This window comes from Scomber scombrus, chromosome 4 (assembly GCF_963691925.1).
Source record: "Scomber scombrus chromosome 4, fScoSco1.1, whole genome shotgun sequence".
Lineage (NCBI taxonomy): Eukaryota > Metazoa > Chordata > Actinopteri > Scombriformes > Scombridae > Scomber > Scomber scombrus.
Genome location: NC_084973.1, coordinates 30015128 through 30029191, shown reverse-complemented (window position 1 = coordinate 30029191; position 14064 = coordinate 30015128). Strand labels below are relative to the sequence as shown.

Here is a 14064-nt window from a genome sequence, read left to right as displayed (position 1 = left end):
CTCTAATCGTGATGAGAAGATGTTAAAGTGAAAACACACAAAGCTGGAAGGATTACAAGCCTTTTTTTTTTTTTTTTAAATCTTTTAAAGCTACTCAAATAAATGAAAAGTGCATGTGATTATTATTTCTATTTAGTTTGACTGGAGATCAAATGTGTCAGAAATGTCTCGACAGCAGCAGCAGCAGATTTAGAGGAGCTGCTTCTTCTTCTTCTTCTTCTTCTTCTTCTCTAAAAAGCAGCTGATCTGATGAAGCTGTGAAGAGACTCTGAGGTCAAAGGTTACTGAAAACAAATGATGAAGCTCGTTTTAATGCATATAAAATAGTTTAGTTCACAGTAAAAAATGATAAAACTCTTCTTTTTTAATAGTTCCAGCTTCTTAAATGTGAGAATTTGCTTCTTTTTTGCTCCTTATTCTTTTAATCCAATGTTTTTAAAGCTGTTATTTATCTTTTATCATCTTAATATTATAAAATTGTGATTATATCATTGATTAGCTGCAAATCTGAATATAATAATAATAATAATAATATAATATGCTATTTTAAATATTTTAACAATGAAAAATATATAAAATAGCAATTGAAATTATGAAAGACAAACTGCTGCTTTTGTTTAATAATATTTACCTTTTTTTTTCACCACTGGAGCGACAAAGTATGATGATGACATGTGTGTGCAATTATTTACAATATGACTTTAAGTTTTACTCACAGATGAAACTTTAAGAGATCTTGGAACTTTTTTCTCCAAATGTCTTTTTAACTTTTTCACTTCTTTTTCTCAGTTTTGGTTTTTTTATTTATATGATTTTATTCTAACAGAACTCCGAGAAAATCACTTACTATAGAAACTTAAACTGTTCCCACTCGTCTAATAACAGCTTGTTAAACTAATTATTAATCAAACTCTACTTCAAAATGAGATTGTAAATTATTCATTACTTCAATTTAAGTTTGGAATATATATATATATTTATATTACAATATAGATTTATTGTTTTTCTCACATAATTTAAGACTAATTCAGTATTTTTCGGTTTCTAAACTGATCTTATTAAAGAGAGAAAAAAGACTTATTTACTACCTTAAAAACCCTTTCTGATGTTTATACTTGAATGGAGCCAAATTATATGAAATAACACTTTAGACAGGAGAGAAAATGACCTGTAATATTACAGATAACCCTGAATAAATGCAGGTTTTTAAAGGAAATATTAACCCAGAGAAAGATGCTAAAAGCTGAATTTACCACATTGAACTTCATCACAGCTTTAAACAGCTTTCTCTCTCTCTCTGAGAATAAGCTGCTTATGTTTTAATGTTTCTTTATTCCTACACCTGTTTGATCCTCCTGAACAAATAAGAGTCGACATAATCCGTTTTGAGCCTCGTCAGAGTTTCATTGGACGACATAAAAAAAGAGAAACTCAAATTTCTGCTTTTAATCCATTTAGAGAGAATATATTAGAGGATTATGGTAAAAATGTCTAAGTGGTGTAACCATAAAAACTTTGTACCAAATAATTCAACTTGCTTAAAAACAGTAAATTGTCAATAAAACACCATATCAACTAGTTTGGCATGATCTTACATTATAACTTTTATATGAAATAAAGGTAATGGAATACAATTGTTCTAAATATTACATTTAATCTGGTAACCATGGAGATCAGGAAACATTTACATAGTTTTAAATGAAGTCATTATTAGTATAAATCCACTTAAATACACTGTAGGTGATAAAATATTTAATATTTATCATTCTACTGTGGTTACTTCTCTTTATTTCTTTCAACCTTTTTCTTTCTTTCTTCCTTCCTTTCTTTCTCTCCTTTTTCTTTCTTCCTTTTATTTCTTTCCTCCTTCCTTTCTTTCTCTCCTTTTTCTTTCTTCCTTTTCTTTTTTCCTCCTTCCTTTCTTTTTCTTACTTCCTTTCTTTCTCCGTTTTCTTTTTTCCTCCTTTCTTTCCTTTTCCTCCTTCTTTCTCCTTTTCCTTTCTTTACTCCTTCCTTTCTTTCTCTCCTTTTTCTTTCTTCCTTTCTCCCTTTCCTTTCTTTCTTCCTTCCTTTCTCCTTTCTTTCCTCCTTCCTTTCTTTCTCTCCTTTTTCTTTCTTCCTTTTCTTTCTTTCCTCCTTCCTTTCTTTCTCTCCTTTTTCTTTCTTCCTTTTCTTTTTTCCTCCTTCCTTTCTTTCTTTTTCTTACTTCCTTTCTTTCTCCGTTTTCTTTCTTCCTCCTTTCTTTCCTTTTCCTCCTTCATTCTCCTTTTTCTTTATTTCTTCCTTCCTTTCTCGTTTTTCTTTCTTTCTTCCTCCTTTTTCTTCCTCTTTTTCCTCACATCTCTCTCTCTCTAGGTGGATAACATATATAATATTTATCATTCTTTTGTGGTTACTTCTCTTTATTTCTTTCAACCTTTTTCTTTCTTTCTTCCTTCCTTTCTCCTTTTTCTTTCTTTCTTCCTCCTTTTCCTTTCTTTCCCTTTTCTTTCTTCCTTTCTTTCTCTCCTTTTTCTTTCTTCCTTTCTCCCTTTTCTTTCTTTCCTCCTTCCTTTTTCTTTCTTCCTTTTCTTTCCTCCTTCCTTTTTCTTTCTTCCTTTTCTTTCCTCCTTCCTTTCTTTCTCTCCTTTTTCTTTCTTCCTTTTCTTTTTTCCTCCTTTCCTTTCTTTCTTTTTCTTACTTCCTTTCTTTCTCCGTTTTCTTTCTTCCTCCTTTCTTTCCTTTTCCTCCTTCATTCTCCTTTTTCTTTATTTCTTCCTTCCTTTCTCATTTGTCTTTCTTTCTTCCTCCTTTTTCTTCCTCTTTTTCCTCACATCTCTCTCTCTCTCTCTCTAGGTGGATAACATATATAATATTTATCATTCTTTTGTGGTTACACCATTTGACATTTTCAGGAGCGTTCAGTCTTACTTTTGGTATAAAATGGTTTTATGTCATTTCAAATGATATAAAACCAACAAAAAGACTAAATGTACATTTTAACAAACCTGATGCTGCTTTTAAAACCATTTTATAAAGATATTTTTGAATTGCTCATCTTTTCCAGCCCTTATTATTCATCACTGATCAATAACAATAACAAACAGGAACATCTTGCTCATGGTGTAATGGTGGAGAGACACTCTAAACTTTATTAAATACTATAATAAATATAAATAAATAAATATATATAAAAAATAATGAATCAAAAGTGTATTTTGATTTTTGAATAGTTTTTTTTATTTATCAGTAACATTCTATAAAGAAATACATTCACACTCACAGTATGATACAGGACTTTTTTTTTTTTTTTTTTTTTTTTACATAGTCTGTTGGCAAAAAAAAAATAAAAATAAAACAAAGATATAAAGACAAACTTATTGATCTAATAGGTTGTTTTCTTTCTGCAGGAGGAGAAGTACCAGGATCTCTAAAATAACAACTAAAAAAAACAAAAAAACTTGTCTATGTATGAAGAGTCGTAACAAACAACGTCTAATAATGAGATGAGTTAAAATAATAAAAAATAATAATAAAAAAGTGTTGTTGTTTTTTTAGTGATTTGTTTCTGAGGGTTTGTAAGCTGATAAAAAAAACAAAAAGAGGAAATAAAGCACAGAAAACGTTGCAAATGGAAACAATAATATATATATATATATGTGTATATATGTATATAACAACATATTCAATGTCTATGTTTGCTTGTTTATCCCATAAATCTTTAGGGATGTTGTTTCCTCGCACTTTAAAATAACAAAAAGATGAAAATAAAGTGCAGTTAATGGCTCTGGTCATCCCTTTCTCTTTTTTATTTTTTATTATTTTTTATTCTTTAAATTTTGGCTTTGATGGTTTTTTTCGCCTATTCCAAACTATAAACTATAGATCCATCCACCAATACACATGAACAAGATGTTTCTGAGTATATGGCTGTTTTACTTTCAAATAAATGAACAAAAAAATGAACAAAAATAAAGCAAATTATTTTAAAAAAAATGAACAAAATTGAAGCTTAAGTCCCGATAATAAAAATAAAAAAAGCAGGCAGTGAAATGAGCGGAAATGTGTAACAATTATCTTTAAAACTTACCTTCAAAAGCTAATACATTAATACATTTATACAAAATAAAATAATAAGTGTATGATTCACGAGATGAGTCAACTTTTTAAATCACTTGCTGCACTAAAAGGCGGATCAACGAGCAGCAGCACAGTGAGGATTAACACAACATACATACAAGCCCTTTAGGATTGTATGGATTTAAAAATAAACAAATAAAAATAACAACAAAAAAACCAAAATAAAATGTCATCGTATCGTCAGCTTGCTCTCATCAATCATTCCTCTACAATAATGTGCCATCAGCCAGATGTGTTCAACGTCAAAACATCAAAAATGAAGAAAACGTAACAAGAATTGATGAAGTTTAGAGAACAAAGTCTCTTAAAAAGCTGATTTACTATGAGTCAGATTGATGCTCCGAGATCTGAAAGTCTGTTTTTTACCAATTGTAATGAAAGTTTGGTCCAGAAAAGGTTCAAAAATACTGTGTGTGCATTGATAATATAGTAATATAGCTTTGTAATTAAGCTTTAATTACCTAAAGATGAACGATAACGAGAGTCAGAAACTGGAAAGTACGATTTTTCCCGTCGGACTTGAACGTGACGTTAGCTGCTGAACAAATAAACAACTAAATCAGCACTAAAATAGATTTTATTAGCATTAACCTGCCAACTGGTTCCACTTTTTTGCTTCATTATTAACTTTTGGAAACATAAACGCTCAATTCTGACGTTAATTTTTGAGCCAAATGTGATTTTTATTCCTTTATAATGAATTTAAAATGCCACATGAAGGCACTTTGCATTTAAATGGAAATCGAACCACTTCCATTAAAAAAAAAGGTGGATATTTATAACTGCAACTTAAAAAAAGATGTTATAATATGTAGTTTCTCTACCAGTAACTCCACATCTGGATGTAGTAGATTACCTCCGAAGGATGTTATGATTCTTGTTTAAAGCCTCTATATGTAGAATTATATTAAATTAAAGTGTTCATACAAAAATAAGACAGTGTTACGGTGAAAATGCTGTCAGCTGTTAATGGCGTAATCTTTTTTTTTTAATAACTCAACACTAAGTCAGAAATAAGAGATGAAATAACTCATACTAGAGTATCACAGGTGTCAGTTTGCAGTTTTAAGAAATCTCAGTGCAAAAATGACGAAGATTTGTCTGGTTATTTGTATACGTGCACATTATGGCTGAGCAATACATCAACATTATATCGATATTGTCTTAGATTTTGAATAACGTAATATCCTGATATAATAAGTGTCTTTTCCCGCTTTTTAAAGGCTGCATTAAAAATAAAAATGTCATTTTCTGAGCATAACAGATTGTTCTATTATCTGCCTTTTATCCACTTAAGTCATTATATCCACATTACTGATGATTAATATTTTGTGAAAGCACCGATAGTCATCCTACAATATTGTCAATATATCCACATTGAGGTATTTGGTTAAAAGTATCGTGATATTTGATTCTGTCCACATCGCCCAGCTCTAGTGCACATCTGGAGTTAGAAAGCACTGCAGCTCCCAATGCAGGTAGGTTTAATGTCTGAAAGAGTGTGGTATTCCATTAAAACCCACCTGCATTGGGAGCTGCAGCAGTGTGCGGACTTTGAGGTTATTTTAAAGACAATGCGTCAATTTTTTCAGAGTTTTATCCACAAATGTATGTAAAATGTCCTGCTTAGTATTTATCTTGGTCACAATTATTTTAATAAGCAACTTTACTGAAGCCTAATTAAAATGTTCGTCATGAGTTATTGTGTTAAAATTTAAATATATGACAGTATATTGTTCAGTCTGTAGTATTAATGTCAGTATATCTTAAAAAGTCCTGTATCAGTATAACTCTACTCATAGAGGCTTTAACTTGAATTTGAGCCGAGGCTCGGCTGCTTCTGATCGGTTGAGTGGAGGCAAGAGAAAGCGTTTCCATAGCAACCATTAAACACAAGCAAAGTGTTGTCAGAAGATGGAAAATGTAACTTATAGGAAGAAGAAAAGAAACGCTGCTACTGTAACTTAAAAACACAAATATGAGCAGCTGATCGCACACTAGTGTCGCTGTGTTCGACTCTACATACAAAAAAATCATCTTTACATTTAAAACATTTCTAAATAAAATACAAAATATGGCGATTATCAGCTGGTTTTAAAAGCCAGCAGCACAAAAAGCAAAAAATTGTTTTACCTGAAACTGTAAAATATAAGCTGACACACACTGTGATGATGGCACAAATAACAGGAAGCTTTATAAAAAAAAAAAGAAAAGAAAATTTAAAAAAAAAGGCTGATCAAAAATTTTTGTTGCAAATTTTTTCATGCCAGCCTGAAGGAGGAATGAAACCCCGACAGAGATAAAGAGAGGAGGGGGGTTTAAAATTAAATTAAATTAAATTAACTGGGTTTTTCCCTTCAAATCTTTGTTTGGTTTCTTTATTTTTCTCTCACTCTTTTGGTTTTCTTCTTCTTTTTCTTTCCTTTAATCCAATTAGAACTCAAATAGACATTTTCTTTTAATATCCGTTTAAAGTGAAGACAATAATAATAAAAACAAATTCCACACTTTCAACATTCAACAAGTGCTTTTTTTCTTCTTTTTTTTTTAGAGGGTTATATTATATATTGCATCGTTAATCTGGTCGTTTTCTCTACTTCTAATCTGGAGCCACTGGACTTTTTGCATTAAAGCCTACGCGTGTAAAAAAAAAAAGAGCGACAAGAGATGAATTAACTGTTGAAAAAAGAAAGAAAAAAACTTACTCTCACTCTCCTCTAAAAAGTATCTTAGCATCGATCCTGTTTTTAATCATTAAATATAATCTATGAGTTACAAACAGCGCCTCTAAATCGCTATCCTACCTATCAAAACAAAAAAAAAAACAATTCACATTTAAGGAGCAGGAAGAGTACGAGAGGCACGAAAAAGCTTATTGCTGCCACCGATATGTAGAAATACTGCACTTTTGATTATTCACATTGTTACGCTGAGGATATATAATCTGTGTGTCCCCGGAATGAGGGGGGCAAAGGGGGCAAAAGGGGCAAAAAGGGGCGAGGAAGGGGGTTAATGTTATAATCTGCACCATGTCTGACTGGTTTATTTAGTTTAAGCCAAATAAAAACTGTAATTTTAAGGATTTTTTTAAACGTCAGCCTCCAACAGTAAAGTGCACAGTCCACACCAGAACATTTGAGGCTTCGTCCTTTAATTAAAGAAATAAAAAAATAAAAATTGAGGATTGCATTGCAGTTTTAAATGGCCGAAGAAGAGGGGATCAGCTGTATTTTTTTTAAAATGTAAACAAAGGGCAAAAGACGAACCGCAGCTTTGGAAGTTCAAGTGTTTTTTTCTACCGATTTGGAGTTTATTATTAGTACCAGGGCTGAGTGAGCTGATCGTTTATTAAAGGAGCAGCGTGTGTGGGAGGGATTTAGTGACATCTAGTGGCGAGGTTGAGAATTGCAAGTGCTATGTAGATATAAAGGGATCATTTTAAGGGACCAAAAACACAATAATTCTGGTGATTTTACACTGATTAAAACATACTTATGCATATTATATTCATCTGTTCTAATAGATGCCACTAAATTCTACACACTGCACCTTTATGACATATTTAAACCTTTCCTTTAAGTAGTAAAACTAAATTAAGATCCACTGTCTTAAAGGGATAATTAGCAAAAACCAATTACAAAGTGTGTCAATGTTAATTTGGGCATCTGACTGTTGATTTAAAGGAGCAGTGTGCAGGATTTAGTGACATCTAGTGGTGAGGTTGAAAATTGCAGGTGCTATGTAGATATAAAGGTCTGATTCTGAGGTAACGAAAACACAACTATTGTTATTTTCAGGTGATTTTACACTAATTAAAACATACTTATGCATATTATATCAATATTTGCCACATCTGTTCCACTAGACACCACTAAATTATACACACTGCACCTTTAAGACAGATTTAAATCTATCCTTTAAGTAGTAATACTAAATCTAGATCCACTGTCTTAAGGGGATAATTTTCCACGTGTGCTAAAAAAGTAGGAAACCAATTACAACGTGGGTCTGACTGTTGTTTTAAAGGACCAGTGTTCAGGATTTAGTGACATCTAGTGCATAGAAACATAGTATTACAGTGAAGTGAAGATATAAAGGGCTCATTTTTACACTGACATTTTTTACATACTTATGCATACTATATTCCATAATTGCCAAGTGTTTTCCAATAGATGCCACTAAATTATAAACACTGCACCTTTAACACAGACTTAAACCTATCCTTTAAGTAGTTGGATTAATTTTGCAGGTGTGCTAAAAAAGTAGGAAACCAATTACAACGCGTGTCAATGTTTATTTGGGCATCTGACTGTTGCTTTAAAGGACCAGTGTGCAGGATTTAGTGACACCTAGTGGTGAGGTTGCAGATTGCAACTGACTGAATAACCCTTCCCTCACCCTCCTCTTCCTACGGCTGCCACAAAACGAACAAAAAACCCCAAAAAGACCTCTCTAGAGTCAGTGTTTGGTTTGTCCGCTCTGGGCTACTGTAGAAACAATGAACCTCTCACTATATAGGTATAAATGGCTCATTTTAAGGTACAAAAACACAATGATTCTTACTTTCAGGTGATCATATATTAACTAAAACACACTTATTAATATAATATTCCATTTCTGCCATGTCCATGCCATTAGATGCCATTAAATTATACACACTGGTCCTTTAAAGGGGAGGCATGACGGGCTCGTATAGATGTATATTTCAACAAAAAGGAGCAAAATCATTAAAAACTTGAGTGGAGATGCGGAGATGGGCTCAACGCTGCAGGAAACTCTTTAGACTTTTAACTCTTAAGTCATTCTCTAAGAAATGGGGGTCTTCTTTTTTTAATTAAGTGGCCTATATGTATGATATAGAAGGAAATGATTGTGGTCTTATGGCTGAAATCATTGAAATATTGACATCACTCAGCCCTAATTAGCATTAACTATGTCTCACGTTCGTTATACTTCAAACTCGTTATGTGTGCATATTGCTTTTAATGCTGATTTTATCCAGCTGTGTTCTTTATTGGACAATTTGCTCTATTTAAATCATTCCTCACACACTTTCTTTATTTATTTATCTTATGCAAAGCGCCTCATAATGAGAGTCGCCTTGTTTAGTACCTTGCCTCAAATCTACCGAACCAAGTCACACTCGTTCTTATTACTTGCATAAAATGTTTGTTATAGCGATTGTAAGTGCTTTACCGCCCGTCACCGATACACAACGTGCTATTCCTGCTTAACGCTTTCTTTCTTTTCCTCCTAAAGTTTAGTAACAGAAGTCACCGGAAAGCTTCAAAGAACAACTAAAACCTGCTGACTGACATTTAGAAAACCAACTAAAAAAATCTGACTCATCACTGGGGTTTTTCGGGGGGGGGGTGGGTCAGGTGGGATAGAAGAGGAGGAAGAGGAGGAAGAGGAGGAGGTTGGGGGTAAAGGAGAAGGGGGGCAGGTGGCTCCACAGTGTTGGGTCCTCACGGTAGAGACTCTTCTAAGACTTGCCTGCGCTGGCCACAAACGGGACCGAGCCGAACAGGTCCTCTGGTGGGAGGGGCTTGGTGGTGGTGGCGGCGGCGCTGACGGAGGTGACGGACGCGGCAGCAACAGCAGCATGAGGCGGTCGGTCCGTTTCCACGCTGGCTGTTCTCTCAACGGGTTTATCTGTAGGTGGGAAGTCAGAGAGAGGAAGATGCTTAGATCCATGACACCAGACGAGGGGTTTGTTTACTACATTAACCTTTAACCCTTACATACTGTTCATATTCAGGCTTAATTAGTCTCTACATTTTTAAGAAAGTTGTAAAATATTTCAATTTTTGGTATATTCTGGGTCCACGTGAGGATAAGTCGTAACATTTCTGGCTAAAATGTTCATTTTTTAATGTTTTTTTTTCTCTCTCAAAAGTGAAAAAACGGGGGAAATTAGACCCCGAACAGTATGTAAGGGTTAAAAACATAAAGAGAAACTTAAGATCTAACTTTTTAATCTGGCTATCAATTAAGTTATAAGTTATATCGGCAGCATTTTATGTATATTAGATCTTTTTTTTTAATTAATCATAGCTATTTATAATGATTTAATTCCCAGTGAAGTTTACTGTTGCAGTGCACTTATGCCTTTTTATACAATAAAAGTTATGTTATATAAACTTTAAAATATGTGTTTGATAACCACCACACTGCAAAAAAAATGAGCATTTTAATAGATATTCTGTATATAAAACGGATATATCAATATTTTTCTTTTCTTTTTTTACTCCCTTTTATCGGTATCGGCATCTGGCCAAAAAAATCCAGTATCAGTCAGGCTTTAATATATATATATATGTATATATAAGGTGTGTACAGTATTTATTGATTAGAAAAAAAGCAAAAAAGTGTTAAAAAATATGTAAAACGTATTAAAAAAAATGTATATTTCATCTCTGCAACAGACAATAAGTGACATATTAGTACTGGACTAAAAACCTAATATCTCACTGATGAACAGAACAAGAGGGAGAAATCTATTAAAGTTTAGATGTAAATATGAATGAAAGGGTCACTTGCTTGCTCTGAGCAGGTCAAACTCCCGGTCGATCAGCTCTTCCTCCGTCAGCTTGGAGAAGTTGTCTTCTCCGAAAGGATTCCAGCCAGACATGTCGGGGGGGTTACTGACCGTACTGTTGCAGCTCTGAGAGGGAGGGGTGATCCCGTCTGAGGAGAGCAGAGGGTTTCTACTGCGGAGAGACACAGAGACAGAAAGACAACAACAACATCAGTGTTGAGTCCCTACAGAAACATTTGAGAGAACACAAACATACAGCCCAATATGATCTGATGAAGATGTAAGGAAGGAGGGAAGAAAAGAAGGAAAAGAAGGAAAGATGGAGGGAAGCAAGGGCAGAAGGTAGGAAAGATGGAGGGTAGGAAGGAAGGAAGGAAGGACAGATGGAAGGAAGTAGGGAAGGACAGAAGGTAGGAAGGAAGGAAGGAAGGAAGTAGGGAAGGACAAAATCTGGGAAGGAAAGAATGACAGAAGGTAGGAAAGATGGAAGGAAGGAAAAGAAGACAGGAATGTAAGATCGAAGGAAAGAGGGAGGGAAGGAAGGAGGGAGGACAGATTGAATGAAGGAGAAGAAGGCGGAAGGAAAGATGGAGGGTAAGAAGGAAGGAAGGAAGGAAGGACAATGGATGGAAGTAGGGAAGGACAGAATCTGGGAAGGAAAGAATGACAGAAGGATGGACAGATGGAAGGAAGTAAGGAAGGAAAGAAGGAAGGAAGGAAGGAAGTAAGGAAGGAAGGAAGGAAGGAAAGATGGAGGGAATAAAGAACAGAAGGAAGGAAAGATGGAAGGAAGGAAGGACAGTTGGAAAGAAGGAAAAGAAGACAGGAAGGAAAGTGTGCCACTGAAATTTTTTACATCTAATTTGAAAAAAACTTTGATTTACTTTCATATTGAATAACACATATTATTGGTTCTAAAGTCATAAGAAGCTTTTAAAACCATGAAGAAGAAAAAAAAGTTATAATCTGAACTCTTAGTGTCAATATGAGTAAAAAAAAAAACTACAATAAGAAAAATCAGGATGTTCCAATACTTGATTTAGTTTAATTTTAAGACCTTCACCTGTGTTATGATGAGGAGTATTTTGGGGAGGGGGGGGGGGGGGCATTTACCTGGGGTTAGTGTATGATGGATCCACAGGTGACGGTCCGCCCATCGGTCCGCTCCCAGCTCCGGTTCCTGCTGTGGGTGTAGTTGCATTGTAGGAACCGAGAGGGATCTGAAACTCGAGAGGGGAGGACAGATAGGGGAGCGGCTGCTGAGCGGGGAGATGCTGCTGCTGCTGCTGCTGAGGATGATGATGATGAAGAAGATGCTGCTGCTGCTGATGATGTTGTTGTTGTTGTTGTTGTTGTTGTTGTTGTTGTTGTTGCTGCTGGACAAAGGCCTGTTGGTACTGGTGCAGCTGTTAGGGGAGGAAGAAGAGAGGGAGAAAAAGGGGGGAAGGGAATGAGGGACGGACTTTTGATTTCAATGGCGCAACACAATGATGAACCCAAAGAAGTAGATGATGAAATGTTGTTAGAAACACCAGTTTTTGGATTGTTTGGAAAGCTGGGGACACAGTGGAGGGGGAGGGACGAGGGAACGAGAGTCAAACAGCAACGTAGGACAACAAAAACTGAACAAAAGATCAACAAAAAAAAACACTGACTGATAGTTTAAAGTTGCGTTAAAACTGCATATTGTGTGTGGTGCTGGAAATGACTGATTCATATAGTAAATGTGCCAAAAACACCCAAACTATGGTCTAAAAAAGGCAAAAAACTTCTATAAAGTTACAGAAAATCATTGATAATTCTGCAACCCTGTCGATATTTCATTAAAAGTAAACATAAGAAATATTTTTTAATGGGAATTATCTTTAAGGAGATTAAACGAGTCTCCTTAACATTAACCTTTCACTATGGTAATTACTTTAAATATTAATTGTACAGTCTTTTTTTCTGAACAACCTATATTTGGGTCAGTGACAAATAAGGGTTGGCAAGATGAGCAATTCAAAAATATCTTAAAAAATAGTTTTAAAAGCAGCATCAGGTTTGTTAAAATGTACATTTAGTATTTTTGTTGGTTTTATATCATTTGAAATGAAATTTGCACCATTTTTTAACGAAAAGTAAGACTGAATGCTCCTGAAAATGTCAAATGGTGTAACCACAAAATAATGATAAATATTACATATTTTATCACCTACAGTGTATTTAAGTGGACTTATACTAATAATTACTTCATTTAAAACATGTAAATGTTTCCTGATCTCCATGGTTACCAGATTAAATGTAATATTTATTACCTTTATTTAATATAAAAGTTATAATGTAAGATCATGCCAAACTAGTTGATATGGTGTTTTATTGAGAATTTACTGTTTTTAAAGCAAGTTGAATTATTTGGTACAAAGTTTTTATGGTTACACCACTTAGACATTTTTACCATAATCCTCTAATATATTCTCTCTAAATGGATTAAAAGCAGAAATTTGATGCTGGGTCCACAAAAAAAGGATGTGTGCAAGTTATTCATACGTTTATTTTCACATTTTAACCCCTTTAAATTTAAACTAAACCACATGGACACATATTATTGACCCATACATAAGTAATATTTTTATATATTCATCCTCAAGTAGATGAAATGAGTCGAAACTTAAACAACTAAAACTCCTCTTTCTCTTTTTTTAAAAAACTATTTCTATTTATATATTCAATTTAGCTCTTAAACTACTGCTCCGTCATTACAACACATTTACAAAAATTAGCAAAATCAGGTCTAAGTTCACAAAAGAAAACGTTGCTTTTAAAAAAATATTTAGCCGGTTTCCTGGGAATAAAAAAAAAAAAACAGTAAAAATTTAAGGAGGCGCTCTCTTTCCCTTTGCTCGTGAACCGCCTCATATGTCAGGATGCGACACGATAAAAAAAAAAAAGCCTCGATTTCACCCTCTGTTCGATCCCCTCGTGGCTTCGCTCGGACCAGATTGCCTCTGAAATAAAACAGATGGTACTCGTTCGGTGGGAGAAGGAAAAAAAAAAAAAAAAAACGAGCTAAAAATTGTGCCGCCCCAACACAGTGCGTATTTGGAAGACCTGTGTTTGTGTGGTTTGATGCAGTAATCTGCGTAAATACTAGTTTTTCTTCAATACTTGGACGGGGGGTCAGTAGGAAGTTTTTCTAGCGTCTGCTTCCAATGCTGCGTTGGCACGGAAACGGAGCATTTTGCGACTGAAGGAGACTGTCTGCCAGTGTTTGAAACATTCAAACAGAGAGAGAGAGAGAGAGAGAGAGAGAGAGAGAGAGAGAGAGAGAGAGAGAGAGAGAGAGAGAGAGAGAGAGAGAGAGAGAGAGAGAGAGAGAGAGAGAGAGAGAGAGAGAGAGAGAGAGAGAGAGAGAGAAAATTTTC

General features: G+C 34.2%; 1 protein-coding gene across 1 annotated transcript in view; it reads right to left on the bottom strand.

Annotated features, from left to right (window-relative positions):
* The window catches only part of bmp2k (BMP2 inducible kinase), a gene marked incomplete at its 5' end in the record, with an annotated part of 87688 nt that overhangs the window by 6102 nt on the left and 67522 nt on the right, over positions 1-14064 (bottom strand). Inside the window, 3 exon segments of the mRNA XM_062416766.1 lie at positions 9616-9774; positions 10663-10832; positions 11774-12066. Coding sequence (XP_062272750.1) covers positions 9616-9774; positions 10663-10832; positions 11774-12066 — 622 coding nt within the window.